General features: G+C 35.9%; 1 protein-coding gene across 4 annotated transcripts; it reads left to right on the forward strand.

The window, feature by feature from the left end:
• The first annotated feature begins 18 nt into the window (after positions 1–18).
• INTS13 (integrator complex subunit 13) lies at positions 19–20,431 on the forward strand. 4 transcript variants are annotated; one of them, XM_074871348.1, is made up of 18 exons: positions 19–424; positions 1,745–1,976; positions 3,316–3,390; positions 4,169–4,371; positions 4,654–4,734; positions 5,804–5,894; positions 7,495–7,623; positions 7,759–7,782; positions 9,281–9,365; positions 11,267–11,356; positions 12,324–12,413; positions 13,889–14,067; positions 14,882–15,052; positions 15,450–15,604; positions 16,607–16,837; positions 17,995–18,134; positions 18,802–18,937; positions 19,735–20,431. In XM_074871348.1, exons 2-18 carry the CDS (start codon positions 1,752–1,754, stop codon positions 19,772–19,774), a joined length of 2,145 nt encoding a protein of 714 aa, XP_074727449.1. In that variant the 5' UTR covers positions 19–424; positions 1,745–1,751; the 3' UTR covers positions 19,775–20,431. The 4 variants fall into 4 exon arrangements, with proteins under 4 accessions (XP_074727449.1, XP_074727451.1, XP_074727452.1 ...); XM_074871349.1 differs by lacking the exon at positions 19–424 and adding an exon at positions 520–1,270; XM_074871350.1 differs by lacking the exon at positions 7,759–7,782.
• Positions 20,432–22,294: the final 1,863 nt, after the last annotated feature.

The following is a 22,294-nucleotide window of genomic DNA, read 5'->3' on the forward strand; positions in this document are numbered from 1 at the left end:
GGGCGGGCATGGGGGGTGAGTGAGGCTGTGGCCCGGGTGGCCGCCGCGGCCGGGGAGGTGTGAGGGGAGAGGCGCTCCCCCCGCCAGCATTGGGGGGAGCCGTTGTGCCAGCGGCGTAAGTGGCCGCGTGGGGGTTTCGCGGCCTCAGGGGTGGGCGGAGCGGGGGGGGCTTCGGCCGCTTCTCCCACCCCCGCGGGCGCCGGGCGCGGAGGCAGGAGCCGGGCCCCGCGCTCGCCGCGGAACCGGCGGCGGAAGAAGCGGGCGGAGGGGCATGGAGGTCGCCCGGCCGGAGGCGCCCGCGCCAGACTCAGTTTAGGGCGCCGTGCGGGCATCATCCCCACTCCTCGGAGCGAGCCCGCGGCCGGGCCCGGGCGCGGCGCGGAGCGGGCCCTGGACTTCTGCCTCAGAGGAGGGGCCGGCCCAGGTAGGAAACACTTCCCTTTCCCTGCCCGCGGGCGTGCACCGAGCTCCCCTTCTCCGACCCTCGCCGGCGGTCGTGCAGCCGTCCTCGGCCCCTTAGGCTCTCTGCCAAGCTAAAGATAGGATGCGGGCCCTTAAGCCGGGCCCACCGCGCTGGGCTGTCCCAGGCTGCGGCCGGCCGTGGCTTCTGCCCGGGGGGGTTCAGCGTGCCCCAGCAGCCGCTGCCGAGGACGGGTGCGAAACCAGTCCTCCAGAGCGGGATGCTGCCCACAGTCTGACTTGTGTAAATCCTCGTTGTTTTAACGTGTTTTTTTAAATGAGCTCGTACATATTTTGTTTTGTGAATTCAGCAGCACTTGCGTGGACGAAATAGGTTTTTTTTGTACCAGAAACGTTATGGTAACATTTAGAAGTTTAATAAAGTTGAGGAGTGTTTGGTTTAAGATTAGTAATTTAAGTAGCTCTAGTCTAAGAATAATTTTCATATGGAGTTTAGGTCTTCAAATTGAGATGTCCACCCTAATACAAGGATCTAATGTGATAACTACTTCAAAAGTATTTCTTTCAGTGATGTTATAGGAGAGGGAAACCCAGTCTGTCGGTGTGAAACGGGAAGATGCACCACACTTCATTGCAGAGTTCTCAGGCCTCATCGTTGGGAGGAATACAAGGGGTGCTCCTATAAGTCTTGCGGGATAAGAAGCATTTACATTATAATTTCAGACTTCATATGCTTGTCAGTGAGAGATCAAAGTAGAGATGCAAATATTAATTTAAAAATAGAAAGTTGTACCTAGAAAAGTGAAGGCTAAAAATCTGCTTAAAAGTCTGATGTTTATGCTACTTCAAGGTCTGTGTAACCTAATCATAAATTATTTTCTTCCATGTTGCTTATTTTAGGAAAGGAGCTTTAAATAGAAAGCAGTTTCTGTACTTTTTTTTTCTTAAAAGTTTCTTTTAATTAGAAACGTGTGTATTGCTGTTGCCTTTTCAGCAGCATACTTCCATATTTTCTATATTTTTTTCCTCCTGATTAGAAATCTAGTATACTAAATATATGGACTAGTAAGAGTTCTAGAGGATGTTTGTCTCCATGTAAACAGATTCTTAAAATGGGAATTTCTGTAGGTTTTTTTAAAAGCTTAACAGTCTTGTAGGAGCTAATTATGCAATATGTAGTCTGAATAAGAGATAATCTTTAAAACTTGCGTATCCTAGAAAGATAATTTTATACCTTATAAATTGCACAGTAATCTTGTGATGTGATTTTTTTTTTTTTTTCCTTGTATAATTTCGTTCTGATCTTAATATCTGTTTCTTCTAGGAAAAAAATGAAAATCTTTTCTGAGTCTCATAAAACTGTTTTTGTTGTGGATCACTGCCCATATATGGCAGAATCCTGCAGACAACATGTTGAATTTGATATGTTAGTAAAGAATCGGACCCAAGGGATTATACCTCTCGCACCCATTTCAAAATCACTATGGACCTGTTCAGTGGAATCATCCATGGAGTACTGTAGAATAATGTATGATATTTTCCCTTTCAAGAAACTGGTAAGTTGTTCTAGCCATACTACATATGATACTTGATAGTACAGGCGATATTTTCCCATTTTAATTAAGTCTTTTAATATCATTAGCTGTTGGTTACATTAAAAGGTCAAATATCATTTATTATATACAAATGCTTTTGAGCTGTTGATAACTTTAAATTGGTTTGAGTAGTATATGAATCCCATTACATATTTATTTTTGGGACCTTTCGTTGTCTTAATGTCACTTTGTGCAAAACATGAGAGGTGCTTTAAGGTAACTTACAGATTTATTATTGTGTTCTCCTGAGCTGTATGTTTACAAAAGCTTGAGTGAGGGATTGTTTCAAATTGAATTTTGTTTCTAAACATGCTTGGCAGAACTTCATAAGGTTTTTGTTGTCACCTTTTGAAGGAATTCTGGGCTTTAGGAAGAGGTAGGACTGCCCTGAAGCTACCAGTTTGAAAAAGTGGGGGGGCTTCCTGGCACACAGCTCTTTGTTTAGAAAAAGAAATACCTGGTGGGTTCTGTAACATTGTATCATAAGGTAACTAATCTCTGTTTTATTACATCTTTTCTCATTATTGAGTAAACCATTTTGTAATGCCCTAAAGGTTAGTTACCCTTAAAAAAAAAAAAAAAAGGCAGTTAAATAACCTTGTGACAGTGACATTGGTACAAACTAGTGATGGTGGGATACTGGCTGTGTCCAGAAGCTGGGCACTAACAAATACCTCCGGTAGTTCAGTGATTTAATACGTCAGCTGCACCGCCTTGATGGGTTGCATGTCCTTGTTCTCAGACAATGGATGTTTAATTTAAACTAGTTCAGGGCATTTGATATACAGTCAAGTCCCTTTATGGGATTATATCAAGTGCACACTTAATGGACTTGAATCAGTTGGCTGAACTGGAGCTTGGTGTGGTATGAGAAACTGAAATTGAGGTGGAAGGTGTGCTTCCTCTTGACTTTTTTGTCATCTTTAGGACATACTTTGTGATGTTTATTAAATCTTGCTAGATATTTACCCCTGTGATCTACTGTGACAGTCTTTGGAGAATGATTTGCAATATTGCAGTATTAGAATTTATTTTGTAGCTATTCTACTGAAAATATTATGTAATGATTAAAATACTTCATAATACCCTGCAGTGTTAATTTGATGTAGAATATAGCAGGAGTGGCTGCTTTTTGTGGTTTTGTTGTTTTATTTTTAGTTTGGCTTGTCATTCTATGTATCTCCAGAGTATCATAAGACAGAGGTGTAATTCATGTTTGTTTGGATTTGGGGAAGTAGCCATAATGGCTGTTATCTTTATGATTGGCTGTTACTTACATGTACTTTTTTGATCCTTTTAGGTGAATTTCATTGTGAGTGATTCTGGGGCTCATGTCTTAAATTCTTGGACTCAAGAAGATCAGAACTTGCAGGAGGTATGCTTTTGTAGCTGTTCTTCTGTAAGTCTAGTTTAATTGTGGAGTAAATAGCAGGTTCTTATGATGTTTAATAAGAAATAATTTTGGTTAATTAAAATGTTGGTGGGTCTGGTCTGAAATTACTGCGTAGAAGAATTTTTAGTAGCCTGTGAGGCTGGACTATTCTATAGGCAGTTTTACATAATTTTAAAGAATCCAGGAGCTTTGAGTGTAGTTATGTATTAAAATAAATGTTATAAAGAAATTACCTCTGTATTTCTTCTGTAATTTTGGTGACACTTCTTGAATTTTAAAATTGGTTGGTTTTTTTACATTTGCACAATAGGCAAACAAACCATGTTAAAAAAATGTAAATATTCTCTTTGCTCTCATTTTGTTTCATTCTGAATGGGCTCATCCTCTGAAGAACTTACTTTGGGGAGGAACTGAAATTCCAAATTCTCAGAAAATAAAAGCAGATGGCAACTGATAATGTTAGAGTTTCTTTCAGGTATTGGATAAAACTTGTTATAGCCAGGTATTTTTCTGTAATAAATGAGTATTATATTCTCAAGGCTTAGTAACAGTTAATAAATTAATTGCAAAGGACAGTTTAGGGCCAAATGTTTTCCAGAAGGCTGGTAACATATAATGGTTTTTAATTGCTTTGTTTGGTTTTCTCCCAACAATATTAATTTACACGTAAAATAAGTTACAATGATAACTTTTCTCTTAACTGATCATTTTAACAAATGGCTGGAAAGTACCTTTCAATAATCTATTTCATTTTAACTAGTTGATGGCAGCATTAGCAGCTGTTGGGCCACCTAATCCTCGGGCAGATCCAGAGTGCTGCAGCATACTTCATGGTCTGGTTGCAGCAGTTGAAGCACTCTGCAAAATAACTGAATACCAGCATGAGGCTCGAACCATGCTCATGGAGAATGCAGAACGTGTTGGAAACAGAGGAAGAATAATCTGTATTACTAATGCAAAAAGGTATGTATGATAATGTGCTTCTACCATCTAAAAAAAAAAAAAGATTTCATACATTCTTAGCACTCTTTCGTTGATTGTCATGAATTAGTGCCCTAAGTAGCTAGCTTTTTTGCATTCTTTGTTCGATCATTTCATGCCTTATTAAAGGTTTCATTTATGGAGGTCTGTTACAGTAACAACCCAAAAATTTCCCACTTGAAATAGGAGAGCATTTAGTGTCATGTTTCTTTGAACAGGAGGATTGATTATTCTGCATTAAAAAAATATAAAATTTCTTTTTAGTGACAGTCATGTTCGAATGCTTGAGGACTGTGTTCAGGAAACCATTCATGAGCATAACAAGCTTGCAGCTAATTCAGATCAGTGAGTATACTTTTACAAATGTAGTTTCTCTTATTCTGCATGTGCCTGTTATATCCTCCGTGAAATACATGTATCTTTGTCACTTAAAACTTACTCTAATGAACTGTTTGAATGCCTGTGTGAAATAAAGTGCTAAATCATGCTTGAAAATGAGACATGTAACTGACTTGCATTACTGATTACAAATATACAGTGTATAACATCTGATGCATTTTTTTCTTGATAACACTGCATTAATTTTACATTTGTCTTTCTTCAACTAAAACAGCTAACTTCTTTGAAACTAACTTTTAATTTCTAAATTACTGTGTTGCCTGACACTTCCCTTGAGATAAAGGAATCTCTTGAAATACAGGTTGCATCTTCTCTGAGAAATAATTTTTTCATATGTTTTGTCTAAAATTGTTTGGCCTAGGGATTGTGTATTGCCTTGTAAAGTATATAGTAGGTTGAGATCCTGTTCTTGGTTACTCCTTAGGCACTTGAATAGCAGAAGCAGAAGTCTCCTGTATTTACTTGCTGCAATTGCAGTTTCATGTGTGTATAAAGAATGCTGCCCCAGGGAATCAGATTCTAAGTTCACTGTAAAGACAGAAAAGTGGTCTCATTCCTGTAGGTAGAGATGTGGAACAGTATCTTGATTTCTCCACATTTCCAGCTGCGTTGGGAGATAAGCATGCAATTTGCATAGTTGTTTTCATGTTCACTGGAATCACCTGTGCACACACTTGAAGACACAAATCCTCCGTAGTGTCAATTTTCAGTTGAATGAAGCTGAACAGATTACACCAGTTAAGGATCTGTTCCATTGATATGTCCAAAAAGAAACACAGTGCTACAGTCTGAAGACCTAGAAGTGTTACACTTTTTATTCTGATAAAAACTTATTTTAAATACAATCATAAAGATGCACTACAACATACTCTACAGAATGCTTTCAGAAAGAGTATGTTGTAGTACATCTTTATGATCGTATTCTGGGAATGAGATGAATCTTGGGAGAGTTGATCTAATTTCTAGGAGATAGTCTGCCACACTGTAGGCTAAATAGAATGTTTTTATTTTTAAGTCTAATGCAGATTCAGAAATGTGAATTGGTCTTAATCCACACTTACCCAGTTGGTGAAGACAGCCTTGTTTCAGATCGTCCTAAAAAAGAGGTAAGGAACTTAAGATGAAAAAACTTATCCAAGAATTAGGAACTGTGTCAGGCTCAAAATAGACTGCAAATTAAGGATTCAGCAATAATGTTTTGAGGCTCTGGTCTCCAGTAAGGTGTAGGAAAAAGTGCAGGTGATAATTCTTTGAAAAGTTGCCATCTAAAGTGTATGCCTTGTTTTCTTAGTTTGTAGTCTTTGTGAATATATGGTATCCCCTTTTTCCATTTCATTACTTAAATTTCTTTCATTAATAAGTCATGATTCATTTTTTTGTGAAGTAAGCCCATTAATGCCATAGAATGGTAGTCTTGGGGTTGTTTTTTTGAGAATGTATATTTAGGAACCTAGTGGAAAGCCATCAACTACTTGGTATGTTGAATAGATTAGTTGAGTAACTTTCCTGCGATTCATGCATAAGCCACTAGCTAGCACCAGCCCTGTTTTCCCGGTTATCTGTTACTGAATCATGTGGATATTATTCAGCACTACATGTTCCATGCTATCCAGACAAACATGTTAGCATTTTTAGCCTTTCGGTCAAACGGTTTTCTCATGAAACCAAAATGAGCTTTTGTGTATAAATTCTATTATTCCAGTGTTAGCAAACAGAATGCCTTTTTAATGAAAAGTGCTTCCAAGTGAAAGGGTAACATATTGTAGAAATGTAGAATATGCTTGAAGTTCATCAAATACTTGAAATACCCTACTTTTAAAGATTATTTTACAAAAAGGTGAAAGGATGTATATAAGAAACTATTCTATATATTAAGATCTCAGGTGTTCAGTAACAAAAGCAGCTGTGCTCTGTGGACTTGTATGCTTAGTGGTGGTTATTTGAAACCAAGTACATACAAAATATTTTGTAATTAATCTGCTCTTCAGTCTGCTCTGCTCAGTATTTCAACATGGTGTCTGTAACACAAGAAAAAGACTTAAATATGAAAGGCATCGTAATAGCCACCTTCCTGAGATTCTTTTCTACAAAACTCTTTTGTAGTTATGTTAAAATGAAATGTGAACAGAAGAGAATAAATTGACTACTACTTTCCTCTGTAAGACAGTCATCTTTGTTACTGTTTTTTTGGTTGTTTTTTGTAAGCCTAAAAACAATGTCCTTGTCGGCTAGGAAAGAATCAAATGCATCTTATGGCTTGTGTTTGTTTCCTTTGTGTATGTACGATTCACTTACACAGGTAGGTATATAAAAATTACTTTGTTCCTGTTGCTCAGCAGGTAAAAGAGTGAAAAACTAAGCCCAGAGCTGCTATTAAGATAGTTTCTTCCTCATATTATGATACTGATTCTTCCAATTAACAATTAATGACTCAAGTTTTTTAGCATACTTCTAATTTTTTGACACTTTGTACCAACTGCAACTATAACAACTGACATAACCTGCAAAATTCTGAATGAGAAATAATTTTTGCTTCTTCCTTCTTAGTTTCCCATGGTGTGGGCTTTTTTGGGTGGTAGTCTTATCCCCTAGTCAAATTTAGCCCTATAAACATTCTTATTTTAGAGTTTCAAATTAATCATACTTACATGATACCAGCTCCTAATCCATTAATACCATTATATTCTCTATGTCAATTTATTCTAGCTTTCACCTGTTCTAACCAGTGAAGTGCACAGTGTCCGTGCAGGGCGGCATCTGGCTACAAAACTGAATGTTTTAGTACAACAGCACTTTGATCTGGCTTCAACCACAATAACGAACATTCCTATGAAGGTAATACTGTGTCTATAGCTTTGTGTTAACTAGCTACATCACTTCTAAATTTGTTTGAAAACTTTTAATGTTTATTTTAATTGAATTTTTACATTGTTTTTCTCTCCATGTCATATTTTCTGTTTTTTTTATTAGCCCACATTCAATGTCTGTGAACAGGTTAGTAAAAATAAAGGGGGGAAAAAAGTAAGGAGGGATCACAGAAGAAAATGTTGTATTGCTGAATCTCAGTTTTTGATATAGCAATACAAGTGTTATTTCAGTGCTGTTTGTATTATTTTCTATACATACAGGCTTATTTACCTCATTACTCTGTCTGTGATTCTTTTGTTTTTTTCTAATTGTGTTTAGATATTCTTGACCCTTGTGCATTATAGTGGCATAGTGAGTCTCTTTTTTTCCCTGTTTCATTATCATGCCCATCCAACATAAAGGTGTTTGTAACTAATAGCTGATTTTTAACTAAAGGTTTTCCAGTAGGTTTTACAGTTTGAAGATCCATAAACCAGAAACGGGGACAGAGGATGATATCTAGTTAAGAGATACTAAATTAAGCATCTTCTGTTCAATGTTGTTTATGTCCCTATTTTTAATATTTTTTTTTTTATTGCTACTGTGAGGGAAATCAGTGCAACTAAGAAATTCAAGTATTAAGCTTACAGTAATTTTCTGATCAGACAGCAAGAGACAATTGAAACAGAAGTGTCAGTATTCAAACAACCAAAAAGGGCAGGGGCAGATAAACTTTCCTGTTTTAAAAAAATCATCAAGTTTCAATACTGTTAATCGTTACTTGCATCATTGAAAACTAGGAATATTGTATGGATTTTATAAGTTAAAACATGAAATTAAGAATTATTTTCACAGCTTTAATGAAACTGTGACATGGGTCATGTCGTAAATGTGACTTAAGTTTGCAAATACCTTGTCTGTAACTTTGACCTGTGTGTTGCTGGTATGCCTCTCCCTTCTGCCTTTGTCCTTATAGTAATAGACTCTGTTGGATTCTCTGTGCTTTGTTTTTTTTAAACTTGGAGTAAATTACCAAGGCTACTGTTCTGTTTTTGCTAGTCCTCTGCAGCTGTTTAAAGATGTAGTATCCTCTTTACAAGCATCCATTTTTTTGAATTATAAACTTGCAGCTGCAAGTACACTTTTTATATATCTTAAGTGCAAGGAAATGATAAGGTTGAAGTGTGATTTTTTTTTTTTTTTTTTGAATTCTTGAGATTTTTTTTAGTTACGAAAAGCAATTGCCAGTCTATTCTGCAGTGACCATTTGTTGCTGCTCAGTAAGTTGTAACTGCTGGTGGTATTCAGTATGTCATAGGCTTCCTTAATTTCACTAATTTAAACAGAAGTAGTTAAGCCTATTTTTTACCTATATTTTACACTATGCACCCTGTATGAGATTTGTATAAAGAGGAAACCACAGGGTTTCATAAAAGGAAAAGAGTAAAAGCAGATGGCTGCATCTTTAAACAGGTCAGAGCACAAACAGTTTCCTTCAACATTGCAATCCTGTTGTTGTCTGATGCACTTTGGAGACTTTGTTTTCTTCTGGAATGAAAGGTAAATGTAGAATCATTCATTTATGAAAACAGTGACTTCTGACTTAAATAATTGTGTTTATTCTTTCTACCTTTCTCTTTTAAAGGAAGAACAGCATGCTAACACATCAGCCAACTATGATGTGGAGCTTCTTCATCACAAAGAGGCACACGTTGACTTTTTAAAGAGTGGTAAGTAGAAATAGTCCTCTAAAAGTGGCTTTTGATCAGCCTGCTGGAAGTATTCACAAAGAAAGATTACGAGCTTCAAATTGATGTAAATTTCAGGCATGCTTAGCGTATTTTCAGTTATGCCTTACAACCCAAGAACTTGATTTGTAATGTTGGCATTGGAGTTTTACTCATTACTGGCATATTTTAATGCAGTAATAAGGATATAACAATGAAAAAACAGGTCAGATTCATCAGACAAGGTTTCACATATGTTCAGGAGATTTGAGGGGCATGTCAACTTACTGAGATATAAAAAGTAGATGAGAGACCAGATGTGCAGGGATTTTACGAAACCTCTTGTGGGTATTTGTGGAAAATTATTCCTTCCACAATTGAACTTTTAATCTGTCTGTTAGTAATAGTTGACATAACTTACATCCCATGACCTGTTCATGACAGTAATTGCTTTGGAAAAGACTATAGTTGTTTGGCTTTTAAGCTTTCTTGTTGTATTTGAAATACCTAGTATCCTTTTTGTAAATTTGAAATTATTATCTAGTATTCCTCTGAACTTGTGTTAGCGTGTTGAAAGCATAAAACTTTGTTGTAGGGGCTCAGAAATAGTTTCGTAATACTTGCTCGCTCAAGGAGTAAGTCTGCTAGTAAAAGCTGAAAGCAAACTCCGACTGCAATTCTGCTTCACATTTTTTCCACTGGAACTTTGAGATGAAAAAGTCTGTTCTTAGATCCTGTAAATTTTGGTTTCTTTTATTTGTTTTCAAATAAAGCTTTCAGCTGTAATAACTCTGGTGCTAGGAAAGTTAGAATTCACTTACATTGATCTTTTTTCTGTGAAATGTTGCTGGAGAATTTTTAGATTAAATAAGTTTGGCCTTTAGATGTTCTGAGAAAGACTTTCTAGAATCATTTTAGTTATTTTAACTGAAAAAAAACTCTTGCAAGTTAGCTGCATGATTAGTAAGCAAATCAAACTAATCTTTTGTGAGTAAATGTCTTCTGATATGAAATAAAACTTCTTACATGAAAGATTAGACTAAACCCTAATATATTGTATACAACGTTGCATGTTGATATGTGTCTTATTCCTTCCAATTGTGGATTCGAGCATATTAAGTTTGACTATGCTACTGTAATTCTGAAACTTCATGCAACACTCAGTTAATTCTTTCCTGAGATAATGTGAGTCAAAGATCATGGAGAATTGCAAAACTCACTACAGAAACTTAGTTTAATGTAGTGAGGAGTATTAATGCCTGTTTTAAGGCTCTCGGGTGGTTTTTGCCAAACCAGTTATCAATGAGATGTTGTATGAAAGTAGTTTAATGATAAACCATCTACCGCCAGTAAAACATTGAGAGATGTTCAGATTAAACTTGACATAGCAAACATACTGGATGGTGAGAACAAATCCCAGAAAGCCCAACTTGTCAAATGTGCCTTTAGATCAGTTTCAGTTTTGACTTTGGGATGTAATATGTACAAGAAATGATCAGCTCTGACATTTGTTAAGGGTTCTGATTTGTGTGGAAAATTTAAAAAAGATACTGTCTTAAAATTCTAGACACTTTAGAAGAAAAAAAATTGCCTGTTATAGATAAAACATATGTATAATTTTCTAAATGTTAAATCAAACCTATGGAACATACTTTGGAGCTGCAGTATTTTGTTTGCTGAATTGGTTTTTAAAATACATGCAACGTCTGCTGATTTTAAAAGGTTATTTTTTCAACTGCCACTGCTAATAACTTTTTTGCTTAAGTTAGATCTAACTTTTTAAAATTAGATTACATTTTGTATATGCTCATGTTGTAAATACTTTGTACATTAAAAGTTGAAGAGTTTTTTGCTGTAATAAAGAAAATATGGTTGATCACACTCTTTCTGACTTTGTATTGCAGGTGATAATCATATAGGTGGCAATAGCAGAGAAGGCACATTTAAAGAAACTGTAACATTAAAATGGTGTACTCCTCGAACAAATAGTGTAGGTAGGTAACATGGTATCTTACAAAACTGATCTTCTAACTTGTGTTGAACACTGTTCTCTCTGTACACTAAGAAGAATCTGAACAAGGACATAATTTGCTTCTTGTTAATGCTGGCTTTACCTTCTGCTTTATAAACCTTGCTGCTGACTTCACCCTGCTTTACTCATGGTCATATGATGCTCTCCTGATCTTGGCTGGTCAGTGGTTTGTGTAAGAGGTGAGAACAGTAGTGATGTTTTTCTTGGTGGCTTTTTTTCAATCTCCTCTTAAGTATCATGAAGTTGTTCCGTAACTACAATATTCAGTAATGATTTGCTTCTCCCACAGGGCCAGCTATACCTTCTCAGTTCCACAGTGATGCTTTTTTAACATGGCAGCTTTGACACATTGGATCTCTTTCAGTTTTAATTTTTGTTTTGGGGTGGGAATCAAAGTACTATCTTTAGTGTAATCTTTAGACTGCTAAGTAAAAACTTTTGTAAGGGAATTAAATGTATGAAATGATACTATCAGTAGACTAGTGCCTCTAACTTTAAAATCTGAGTAAGGGTGAGATTTCTACCCAAATCTGAGTAAAGGAAAGAAAAACAGGGAAGATTTGGGGTAGCATAGGAACCACCTGGCCGTTCAGTGCATGCACGCTGTAGACTGTCAGGATGGTATGTTGACTCTTTGAGCCAGCAGGTCAAAAATGTAGTTAAGAGGAGGCTGACTCTACAGTGAGATAGTTCAGGAGATAAAGAACCAGAGGTCCTGCTGGAAATAGGGCTTGGGAATGTGTTAGGTTCTTGCAGTTGAGGGTACTGGAACGATTGCGAGGAGATGGTGAAAGGAGTAGACATTTAAATCAAGAGACAGCTAGACTTAGTTTTGCTGATTGTGAAATAGTCTCCTCCTCTTTTATTTTGTCATGTTTTTTCTTTATGTGGAACTACACTCTCAACTTTTCTACTCATTTATTTTTCAGAATTACACTATTGCACTGGAGCATACAGAATTTCACCAGTAGATGTAAATAGCAGACCTTCTTCATGCCTTACTAACTTTCTCCTTAATGGTAAATTTGTGTCCTTGGCTCATTATTTAATGTTTTAATTGTTAATATCGTGAATAGAGCACTTAATACATTTTGGTTTGTATAGCAGTAAATGTCTATATACTGTAAAAATGTCAAGTTTATTTGAACATGTCATGTAACTAAGAGAAGGAAGTTGTTTAAAGGTAAATGGAATGTGTTCTGAAACTTAAAGATGGGAGGAAAAATATAAAGGAGGAAATATTGAATTCTGGTAGTTCTTTTCTGAATCCAGATGTAGAATACTTTTCACTTTATGCTATTCAGTAGGAAACACTGCTTTCAGTAGGTGATAGTGCACTCTATCACAATGCTTACTCTGACTATTGCAAAATATTAGCAATTTATGTCTATGCCTGATTTTTAGCAGATGCTGGGCAGCCTCAGAAAACTTTTAACTGGGTTATGACCAACTAAGTATGTTGGTCAGCTGAAGCAGACATCCCTATGTGTACTGGGATCGGTCAAAAAGCAGGTTAGATTTAGTTATCTTTTGCTTATTTGCAAGATCTTGCCCATTGCCATGAATAATCTTGCTATAAGAGGTAGCCATTTAAATACATGTTAAAAAGGTAAGCCAAAGTTGTTTCTCCCAAACAAGTAATATGTAGTCAATGTTAATTACATGTGGAGTTTTTTACATGTGGGTTTTTTTACAGTTTGCAAACAAAATTGCGTTACAAACATCCTTCTAATGGGATGTTTTCTTCAGTCAAGTCATTTGAATGTCTAAATGTTCTGTGGTGTTATTAAACACTATAGTTTTTATGTATTTTCTCTAAATACTCTGTACTGGAAAAGTACTTTGAGTAATAAAAATGGTTAAAACCAGAATTAATAGCATATTTCTTCTAATCTTCTATTTTTGTTTCCTCATAAGAAACAACTTATTTGGAGAATACACCCTTTTGTGCTTGGTGTATTTTAATGGAAATAAGACAAAGGCAGTTTTAGTTCTCTGTCTGAAAAAACGGTATCCATTTTAAGCATTAAGGAATGGTATCAGTTGATACCTTTATATTCAAGTAGGTTTTGTTACTCTTTAGAAGTTGCTTTTAATGAGAGAGTTTCTGCAGTAGGGCCAAGTAAGTTTAGTGTACAACATAATCTGTAATAATTAAAAATAGCAAACTACCCTTACACAATGTACCATTTTGATGTCTTAAATATTTATTTTTCCTAAGAATATAATACCCTACAGAGAAATGATTGGATGGTCCAGGAGAGAGGCTTTTTGATCTTTCTGTGTAAAATTTAAGAGCATACACTCTTCTATGTGAAGACAGAGTAAATACTCAAAGGAGAAAATCTGTTTCTTATTCAGCTAGGTGAAAACACAACTTTAACGGATTCAGAGCCTTTCTGGCTAGGTACAAACCTGTATTGTGTATATGTATTTTTTTTAATTTAAAATTTCAGCACGCAGTAACTAATGAAACTGTTCTTATTTCCAAAAGGTCGTTCTGTTTTGTTGGAACAGCCACGCAAGTCTGGCTCTAAAGTAATTAGTCACATGCTCAGCAGCCATGGAGGAGAAATTTTTCTGCATGTATTAAGCAGCTCACGATCAATTCTAGAAGATCCCCCATCAATTAGCGAAGGGTGTGGTGGAAGAGTCACTGACTATCGGATTACAGTAAGATTCTTCTATTTTTCCTTTTTTTTCTTAAGTTGTTGCTTATCTCAGATGACAAGAGATGTAGTGCAATAGATGTGTAAAGGAAATGGTATGTTTTTTGGAGACCTGGAGTGGATTGCAGGGTCAAACTGTTTTTCTTTGTACTACTGATACATATTTAGTACAAAGTAGTACCTCTGCTTATTGTTCTGCGTGCTTCATAGAATCCTTTCTATGTCAAGGAAGTACTTGCCTCCTTATGCACTATGAGTATTTAAAGTTTGTTCTGATTCTAGAATAACATTCTTCTTGGCAAGCTTTTTCTGTGGGCTGGATACACATAGGACTATATCCTGCTTATTGTCAGAAAGATAGATTGCATGTAAATGGTTTGTACAATAAATGAAAAAGATTAAGTTGTCAGCTTTGAACCCTGGATATGGAGCAGACAAATCAGCTGGCATTTGTTTTGATTTTTTTTTTCCCCTTTATCTTTTTCAACACATCCTTTGTATCTGTTGTAAACCATCAGAAGTGGCTTCCAGAAAAACATAGTAAAACACTTACCATACATGAAATACCTTGCAGATCCAAAAGGCCCCTTCATCAAGAACCTTGCATCAGTTTTAACCCATATTTTTATATTACTTTTTCTGTTTGCCCTGAATAATATACATCTGAAACTAGAAACAGGGCTCTGGTTGTTAGGGTTAAATTTAGCAATGGGGATGGTACATGGCTAGTGATAAGCAAGACTATGCTGTTTCACCCACTCAGTGAAAGTTACTTTGTTAGAGAAATGCCTAATTGTGTCTTGTTTGGTTATCATTAGGATTTTGGTGAATTTATGAGGGAAAACCGATTAACTCCTTTTCTAGAGCCCAGATATAAGATCGATGGCAGTCTTGAAATTCCATTGGAACGTGCAAAAGATCAGTTAGAGAAACATACTCGTTATTGGCCTATGATTATTTCTCAGACTACCATCTTCAACATGCAAGCTGTAAGTACCCTGGGGTTTGTAACCTTTTATTCTGTTCTAGATTGTTTCACCTTGCCACTGGATGAAGTATTAACTCTTTATGATAAACTGATTTTGTGGCAAATGATTTATTTTCAGCTTTATTTTCACTTAAGTAGTCTGTATTTAATGTCAGTAGATTATTGGAATGCCATATAAATAGGGTGGAATATTTGATCTGGACAGCAACAATGCTGCTGGGTAAAGAAAGCATGCATCTGCTTATACCTGCTCAGAGTTATAACTACATTGAGGATAAGATAGGATGTTTTTGTTGTGTGTTGTTCCATGGTTCCATTGCCTTTGACTTCTTTCTTCCTGTTTCTCTCCAGCGACATACACAGATGTTCTCGTTGTTGACTTTTGTTTTGTCTTACAGGTAGTGCCATTAGCCAGTGTGATTGTAAAAGAAGCAATGAGTGATGAGGATGTCCTGAATTGTCAAAAAACAATATACAATTTGGTAGACATGGAGAGGAAAAATGATCCGCTGCCAATTTCAACAGTTGGTACCAGAGGAAAGGGTCCAAAAAGGTTACATGCATATCTCTTTTTGTGGATGCTGGGCTTTTTCTAGTAATATTCTATTGACATTGTTTTCATACAAATTTTTAAAATTTGGCCAAAGGTAATATGTAGTAAATAAAATGCTGTATGTACACAAAACGAATGCTGTGAATACTTTGCATCATTTAGGCACTATCACAGTACTGATACTGCAGTATGTTAGGAAAAAACACCCATCATTTTTATTACCCAAGAACTGTGAATATGTTAAAAAAAAATATGAAAGCCAAGATAGTCGTCAAGAAAGGTAAGAGATTGATGTAAACTAGGACAAGGTGGAATGATTTCAAATTAATAAAAAGAAAAACTTAAGTTTATTATAAATGAACAATTATTTAAAATTGAGCTATACTAAACAGTCAAATCCTTTTGAAAGAGTTATTTAAAATATGGGCTACTCCTTTAAAACAAGCATAGAATATCCTGATATCTCAGTCATTATGATGCATGCATTGTATTTCCAAGAATTGGCTGAAAAGAAATTCAGCTACAGATTTGCCGATGTGACTGAAAGTTATTTACAGTAACATGGTACACTTTTTTTCTAAATTTTTTTTTATCCAAAGAATTAGTAAATAATTTCCATGTAAGTACATAAGTGGCCCTCTGCATATCCTTACATTGCATAAGTTATCAAACAACTGAGAGGATTCAGAAGTGCCTGTTGGCAGTAAGATCTTGTGGAAGTTAAGAATTTGATTTCAGTGGACATAGTCTATTTCAATTGAAACTAAACACTGGTTGTCAGTTGGGAAATGTTACATGCAGTGTGGTTTCATGTTTCAAGGATGGTGTAATACCAGGTGGGTAGACCTCCAGTACTAGAGGACAGTAAATCTACTGAGAGTTATTTTTGGGTTTGGTGGGGTTTTTTTGTTTCTTAAGGTCTGGTTTTTAACCTTAATTTGATCAACAGTTTAATGATTTAGGTAATCCTGTATGTAATACCTTTTTTCTGGCCTTGCTTAGAGATGAACAGTACCGGATTATGTGGAATGAATTGGAGACCCTTGTACGAGCACACATAAACAACTCTGATAAACACCAGCGAGTCTTAGAATGTTTGATGGCTTGCAGAAGCAAACCCCCAGAAGAGGAGGAGCGCAAGAAACGAGGTAGAAAGAGAGAAGACAAAGAAGACAAGTCAGAGAAGTTGGGCAAAGACTATGAATCAGATAAGCCATGGCAAGAATCAGAAAGGTAGATTTTTATAAAGGGAAGTAAACCTGTAGCATCATTTTTGTCCTGCCCTACTTCAAAGGGGAGAGGAATTGTGGTGAAGCAGTTGCAGGTTACAGTTTGATGCATTCCTCCTTGTAACCTTGGCTTACTAGCACTGAGTGTGGATACCAAGGTTTGTTGGATCAGTCACCATTACCAAGCTTGGGAAATGGGCAACTTATTACAGTGTCTGCTTATCAGATTTTCTAAATTAACATGTTTTACAAGCAGTATGATTCTTGTCCAACTTGTTGGCTACTTAGCAGGGCTTTGCAGCTTGAGGAGTCACTGCTGTTGGATTTTATCCTAACCATGCCACCTATCAGACATTAAACTGCTTTATAGAAATGCAAAGCATGACTGAAAACTCAGGATAAGCAGTTATCTTCTCTTGAGCTGTAGATAGTTTAATGTTTAGGTAGATAAACAATCCAGATTGGGCTCTTCAGTTGAATGTCAGGACTGGTTGTATAGCTACTGTCTGTAATTCATGTTGTTGTAACTTGTCTAACTAGTAAGCATATGTCAATCTCTTCTGTTTTCCATCTTTCAAACTACTATTCTAAAGAGATCAAAAAGCCCTCATGGTAGTAAGCTTAATTTGCATGTTTTGTGCATGCTACAATCATTTAGGATAGGAGGACCTTTTCACCTACGTTATTGTCACGATGCTGGTGACCTTTCATGCCTTCCTGTGTGTGATCAAATCCATTCCTATGATTGCTTTTACTTTCATATATGTAACAAAAAATGGGGACTGAGATAAAAGGGATTTGGTATAGAATAGGTCTGAATTCAGGTAGAAAAGATAATAGGGAATTTTGTGGTATTTGTTATATTCATTGTTACTTAGTCTTTCCTTCAAAATTCAGAATGATCAACTGTCTCAACTACGCTATAAATACTGCTAACTAACTTAAATGAAATTATATTTTAGGATACTTCCCTTTACTTAAGGCTTTATCCAGTGGATTATTTAGCTAGTCTTCCCTATTGTTTTTCACCCATTCCAAGGGGTCAAAAGAAATCTTACGATACGGGTTGCATATAACTTCAAGGAGTACAGAATGGTATCAAGAATCATATGCGCTGCTCTGGCATATTTTGCTTCACTGTTTTCCTTCCCTCTCAAAAAGGTTAAAAGGTCTTTTGGATCGTGAAAAAGAAGAACTAGCAGAAGCTGAAGTTATCAAAGATTCCCCTGATTCTCCTGAGCCACCCAACAAAAAGCCTCTCATTACAATGGATGAAATGCCCACAGTTGAAAAGGCAAAAGGTAAACTAGAAGCATCGCAGCAGATTATTTCTTTTAAAGATAGAAGTTGTTGTACCAGTCTGTATTTTCTAAAGTAATGAGATGAATCTTCTTGGAGTTACAGCTAAGTAACCGAGGATAATTTTTAATTAAACACTTTAATTAAACACTGATTAAAAATTACCTCAACAGGTCTATGTAAAAAGAGAGATACCAAGATACTGTGTGAGTCACTGATAGGCACTTGGGTTGACAGGGGGTTGAACAAATTTCTGCTGATGCTATTTGAGCTCCTGTATGTCAGAAGTGCTGTTTAAGGACAGGTATCAGAAATCACTGTCTCCTGCTGACTAATAAATAAAAACATGCCTAGGCAGTATAGCTGTCGGAATGGGCAGTTCTCACGGACTTTTCTTCCTTGGTGTGAGCTGTTATCATCTGTCGCAATGACTGATCTGATGTTCAGATGAAGCAACTACTCAGTTGTTACCACTTTGCATATTTTGTATTTAGCCTCTATTATAAGGTTGTTTAATACTAGTTGGGTTTAATATGTTGTAGGTTAATATTAGTGGTTTTAATATGTTGTACTACCATAGTCTATAATTTCTCCTTAGCCTTTATAATGATATAATGTTTAAGAATTTAGAAATTAAATCACTTAAACTCTTTTTACTTGCAATTTTAGGGCCAATGTCCTTGTTGTCTTTATGGAGCAACAGGATTAATACTGCCAACTCTAGGAAACACCAGGAATTTACTGGTCGTTTGAACTCCGTCAACAATAAAGCTGAGCTATATCAACATCTGAAAGAAGAAAATGGGTTTGTATCAGTAAATGCAGTATGGAGGAATATTACAGTTACAGCATTAAAAGACTCCTTACTCTTTTGAGGATTAAAATGTATAAATACATTCCTTTGTGTCTCAGCATTGATGGAGAACTGGAGTAGTGTTTCTTTCCAGTTGTTTTGCATCTGTGCTGAGCAAGGCTGAATGCTGATAAATGGTCTTTCCCTGTGCTTTAGTGATTGCCCTTGTAGCAAAACTCTTAAACTTCAGGGATTTAAATAGTAGCTAAATTGAGATTTCTTGTGCCAGTCTTGCTTTTAGCTTCCAAAGGAATGGCTAATATAAAAAATATTGTTGGTAAGAGTGGTTGAATATTATGCTGTGCTGTAATGAAGTCGATAGTAGTCCGTGTTCTACCAAAAAAATCTGAAACAGCCAACCAACCTCCTCTTAAGTAAATAAGATGCTGGTAGTCAATGATCAGGTAAGAAGGGTGAAAATTAAGACCTTGAAACAAACTGCTAAAGCTCAAATTTTAGAAATAGATTCTCTGTGGTCACATGAATATGGGCTTTTGTCTTTTGGTGAGGTTGATAATGGATAGCTTTTTGCGGTTGTTGCTGGAAAGTTTCTTTGCAGAAACCTTTTGCTGCTTAAAGTAGTATTAAAAGGAGATAAGATTATGTATGTTGGGGGCAGGGAGAGACAGGATGGTTAGTTAAGTAAATATTTATTAAAAAAATATTTAAGTCTGATTTTTTTTTTTTTCCATAATATGTTGATTTTATTTCCAATAACAAGCCTTACCAATTGTTTTCTTGCATTTCAGAATGGAAACAACGGAAAATGGAAAAGCAGGCCGGCAGTGATGATTAATTTGTTTCTTTGGACAAAACTTGGCCAAATTGCAAAAATATTTAATGCTGGAATTGATAGTGGTACCATTCTAGTATGATTGTATAGCTCTGTTTTGTTTTTTACGTTTTTCTATTATTTTTGCTATGAAATATGAAATCTGCATATCACATTAAATGAATAGTGTGCAAATAGGAGCTGTCCTTTAGTATTTTACAGTCGTGTTTTTAGGATGAAGAAAACCTGTGCTGCCATGGACTAAATCAAGTAATCAAAAATGTTAGAGTTTAAAGTCCTTTCCCATAAGTATTGTTTAATATTTCAAAATAGTTTATGACTGTTTAAAAAAAAATTCAAGCAATTGATAATTAACTGATAATATTGTTAGTTTTGGTTTATGAATACTTTTATTTATATGAAACTGCCTCAGGAGTCCAGAATTATGGAAAAACCGTGCACTGAGTACCTAGTAACTGAGCTGAGAAAATGCCAGTCTTGGTTTTCAACTAAGGGATGGGAGAGTGAGTGGTTTTACATATAAAAAATGTTGGTTTAAGGACTTGTAAAAATTGACTAGAAATGATCTTTAGAAAACAAAGCCTTTCAGGTTGTTGTGCTGGAATTAAGTCTTTGTAAGCAAAAGTAAAATAAAATTTTTGCTAATCATTAAATTATTTTTCTGATTATGCCATCTAAGACACCTGTGGGTTTAGGTCTTTTTGAAAGTCATGGGGAGACTTTCAGAATACTAATGGCTGTGAAATGACAAAGTAGATGTGTCTTCAGTTTCTTTGAGTAGAGCCTCTTTTTCTCTTAACGGAGAGTAGAATTCTCAAATGGGAAAACTTCCTCACCCAATGTCTGTGATCTAATACTTTGTAAGGTTTGGGGTTGGCTTCCAAATGGGTCAGCCTGAGTGGGCTAAGGAAAGATCAATAGCTAAGATCTCCAAGTATATCAGTCTTCCTTTGATCTGCATCCATTGCCTTATTTTAGCTTGTATAAGCAACTGAAGGTATCACAAATTTGATATGTTTATAGTTTAAGTTGATTTAAGACACATCTGTCAGCTTTTCTAAAACTAAAATAATATATTCATATTTCTTCACCTGAAACTTTAAATACCATGGTTCATTATGACTAGATCTGAACACAAAGACCATGCAAGTATTCTTTGCTTACATTAATAGCTGAGTTCTTCAGCTGTATTAAAGTACCGTGTATAATTTCAGGGTGATTATTTAGCCATTGTGATGCAGATGTGTTTTGTATCAAATGATTTTAGTACGATTTTTGGTTCTAAAGTGGTTAGAGATTAAAGAGTACTTGCATGATAATATTTTTTATCATATTCTAAAACTTACATAGCTTTACAGAAGCAATGTGTAATTTTTAGAGATACTAAAGTCTGAAGACTTATTTTCACTACTTAATTGGAAATAGGATGTCCTGCATCATCACTTCTCAATATCTTACCTGAAATGTTCTGTTGGAGAAAACTACCGTAGAATTATCGTTTCTCCTAAGTTTCTGTTTTTTAATGAGATTGTACTGCATATCAGTGTGGATATTTGTTTACTAAACGACTTTTAAGTTTGGAACTTAGGGAGCATGTAAATGCCAGCTTTCTGCAATTTATTGCTAGTCTAGAGAAGTATAACTGAAAAGCTTATCTTGTGCCTTGGGTAATTGTGTGTATTGTATCTTCTAATGTGCCGTTAGTATTCAGCTGCAGTCCTTAAATATGCACAGGTATTAAATACTTTATTAGGGGAAAAGAAAAATTCTGCACCTGCTATTAAAATATGTATTTGTTTAGCTTGTTTACTAACTATATTTTCCACTTTTGGAACATCTGCCAGGTAAAGTGACTAAATGAGTGTGGCCTGATTATCCAGGGTGGTTGACTGTGGGGCCTGTATTCTAAGTACTGAATAGTCTTACTGAAACATGAGATACTACATAGGCTGATGTTTCCTGCAGTAATCCTTTTAGATTTATATTTAACCAGTTTTGTCTAGACTATTAACTACAACGAATTACTGCTGCTTTGTTGACTTTTACATCAACCTTTAGAGCTGGTTTATAGCTGGATGGCTTCTGGAAAGCATTGAAGTAGTCATCCAGAGGAATTTGTATTTATCCAGACAGTTATTCAACACTGTAAACCCAGACAAGTGCTACTAGTTCATGCAAGAAGATGTAAATCCTGTCAGTACTGTCATATTCACAGAGCAATTGTTGTCCCAAAGAAAGAACATAACATGTTAGCAATGTTTTCAAATGCACAGCTAACTAGTGCATGTTCATCTGCTCCCACAAATATGTTGTAACTAGAGGTGCATTGTACATATACAAGATATACACTTAATCTGTTCAGATACTTTGACCCTGTAGATCTTGGTACACTTGTGGCTAGTAAGATGTTCAAATTTTTTCTGTGCAATGACTACTAGTTGAGCTGTACTGTTGTTGGAATTGCTGGGTGGTGTGAATCTTAAGTTTGAAGAGAAGGCAAGCCAGCAGAGGCTGCA

Source organism: Strix uralensis, chromosome 5, assembly GCF_047716275.1.
Source record: "Strix uralensis isolate ZFMK-TIS-50842 chromosome 5, bStrUra1, whole genome shotgun sequence".
Classification (NCBI taxonomy): Eukaryota; Metazoa; Chordata; class Aves; order Strigiformes; family Strigidae; genus Strix; species Strix uralensis.

Coding starts and splice junctions, on each gene's coding strand:
- INTS13 (XM_074871348.1), top strand. CDS start 1,752: ATGAAAATCTTTTCTGAGTCTCATAAAACTGTTTTTGTTGTGGATCAC. Junction 7,624..7,758: donor TAACGAACATTCCTATGAAG/GTAATACTGTGT, acceptor TTTTTTTATTAG/CCCACATTCAATGTCTGTGA. Junction 18,938..19,734: donor CATCTGAAAGAAGAAAATGG/GTTTGTATCAGT, acceptor CTTGCATTTCAG/AATGGAAACAACGGAAAATG.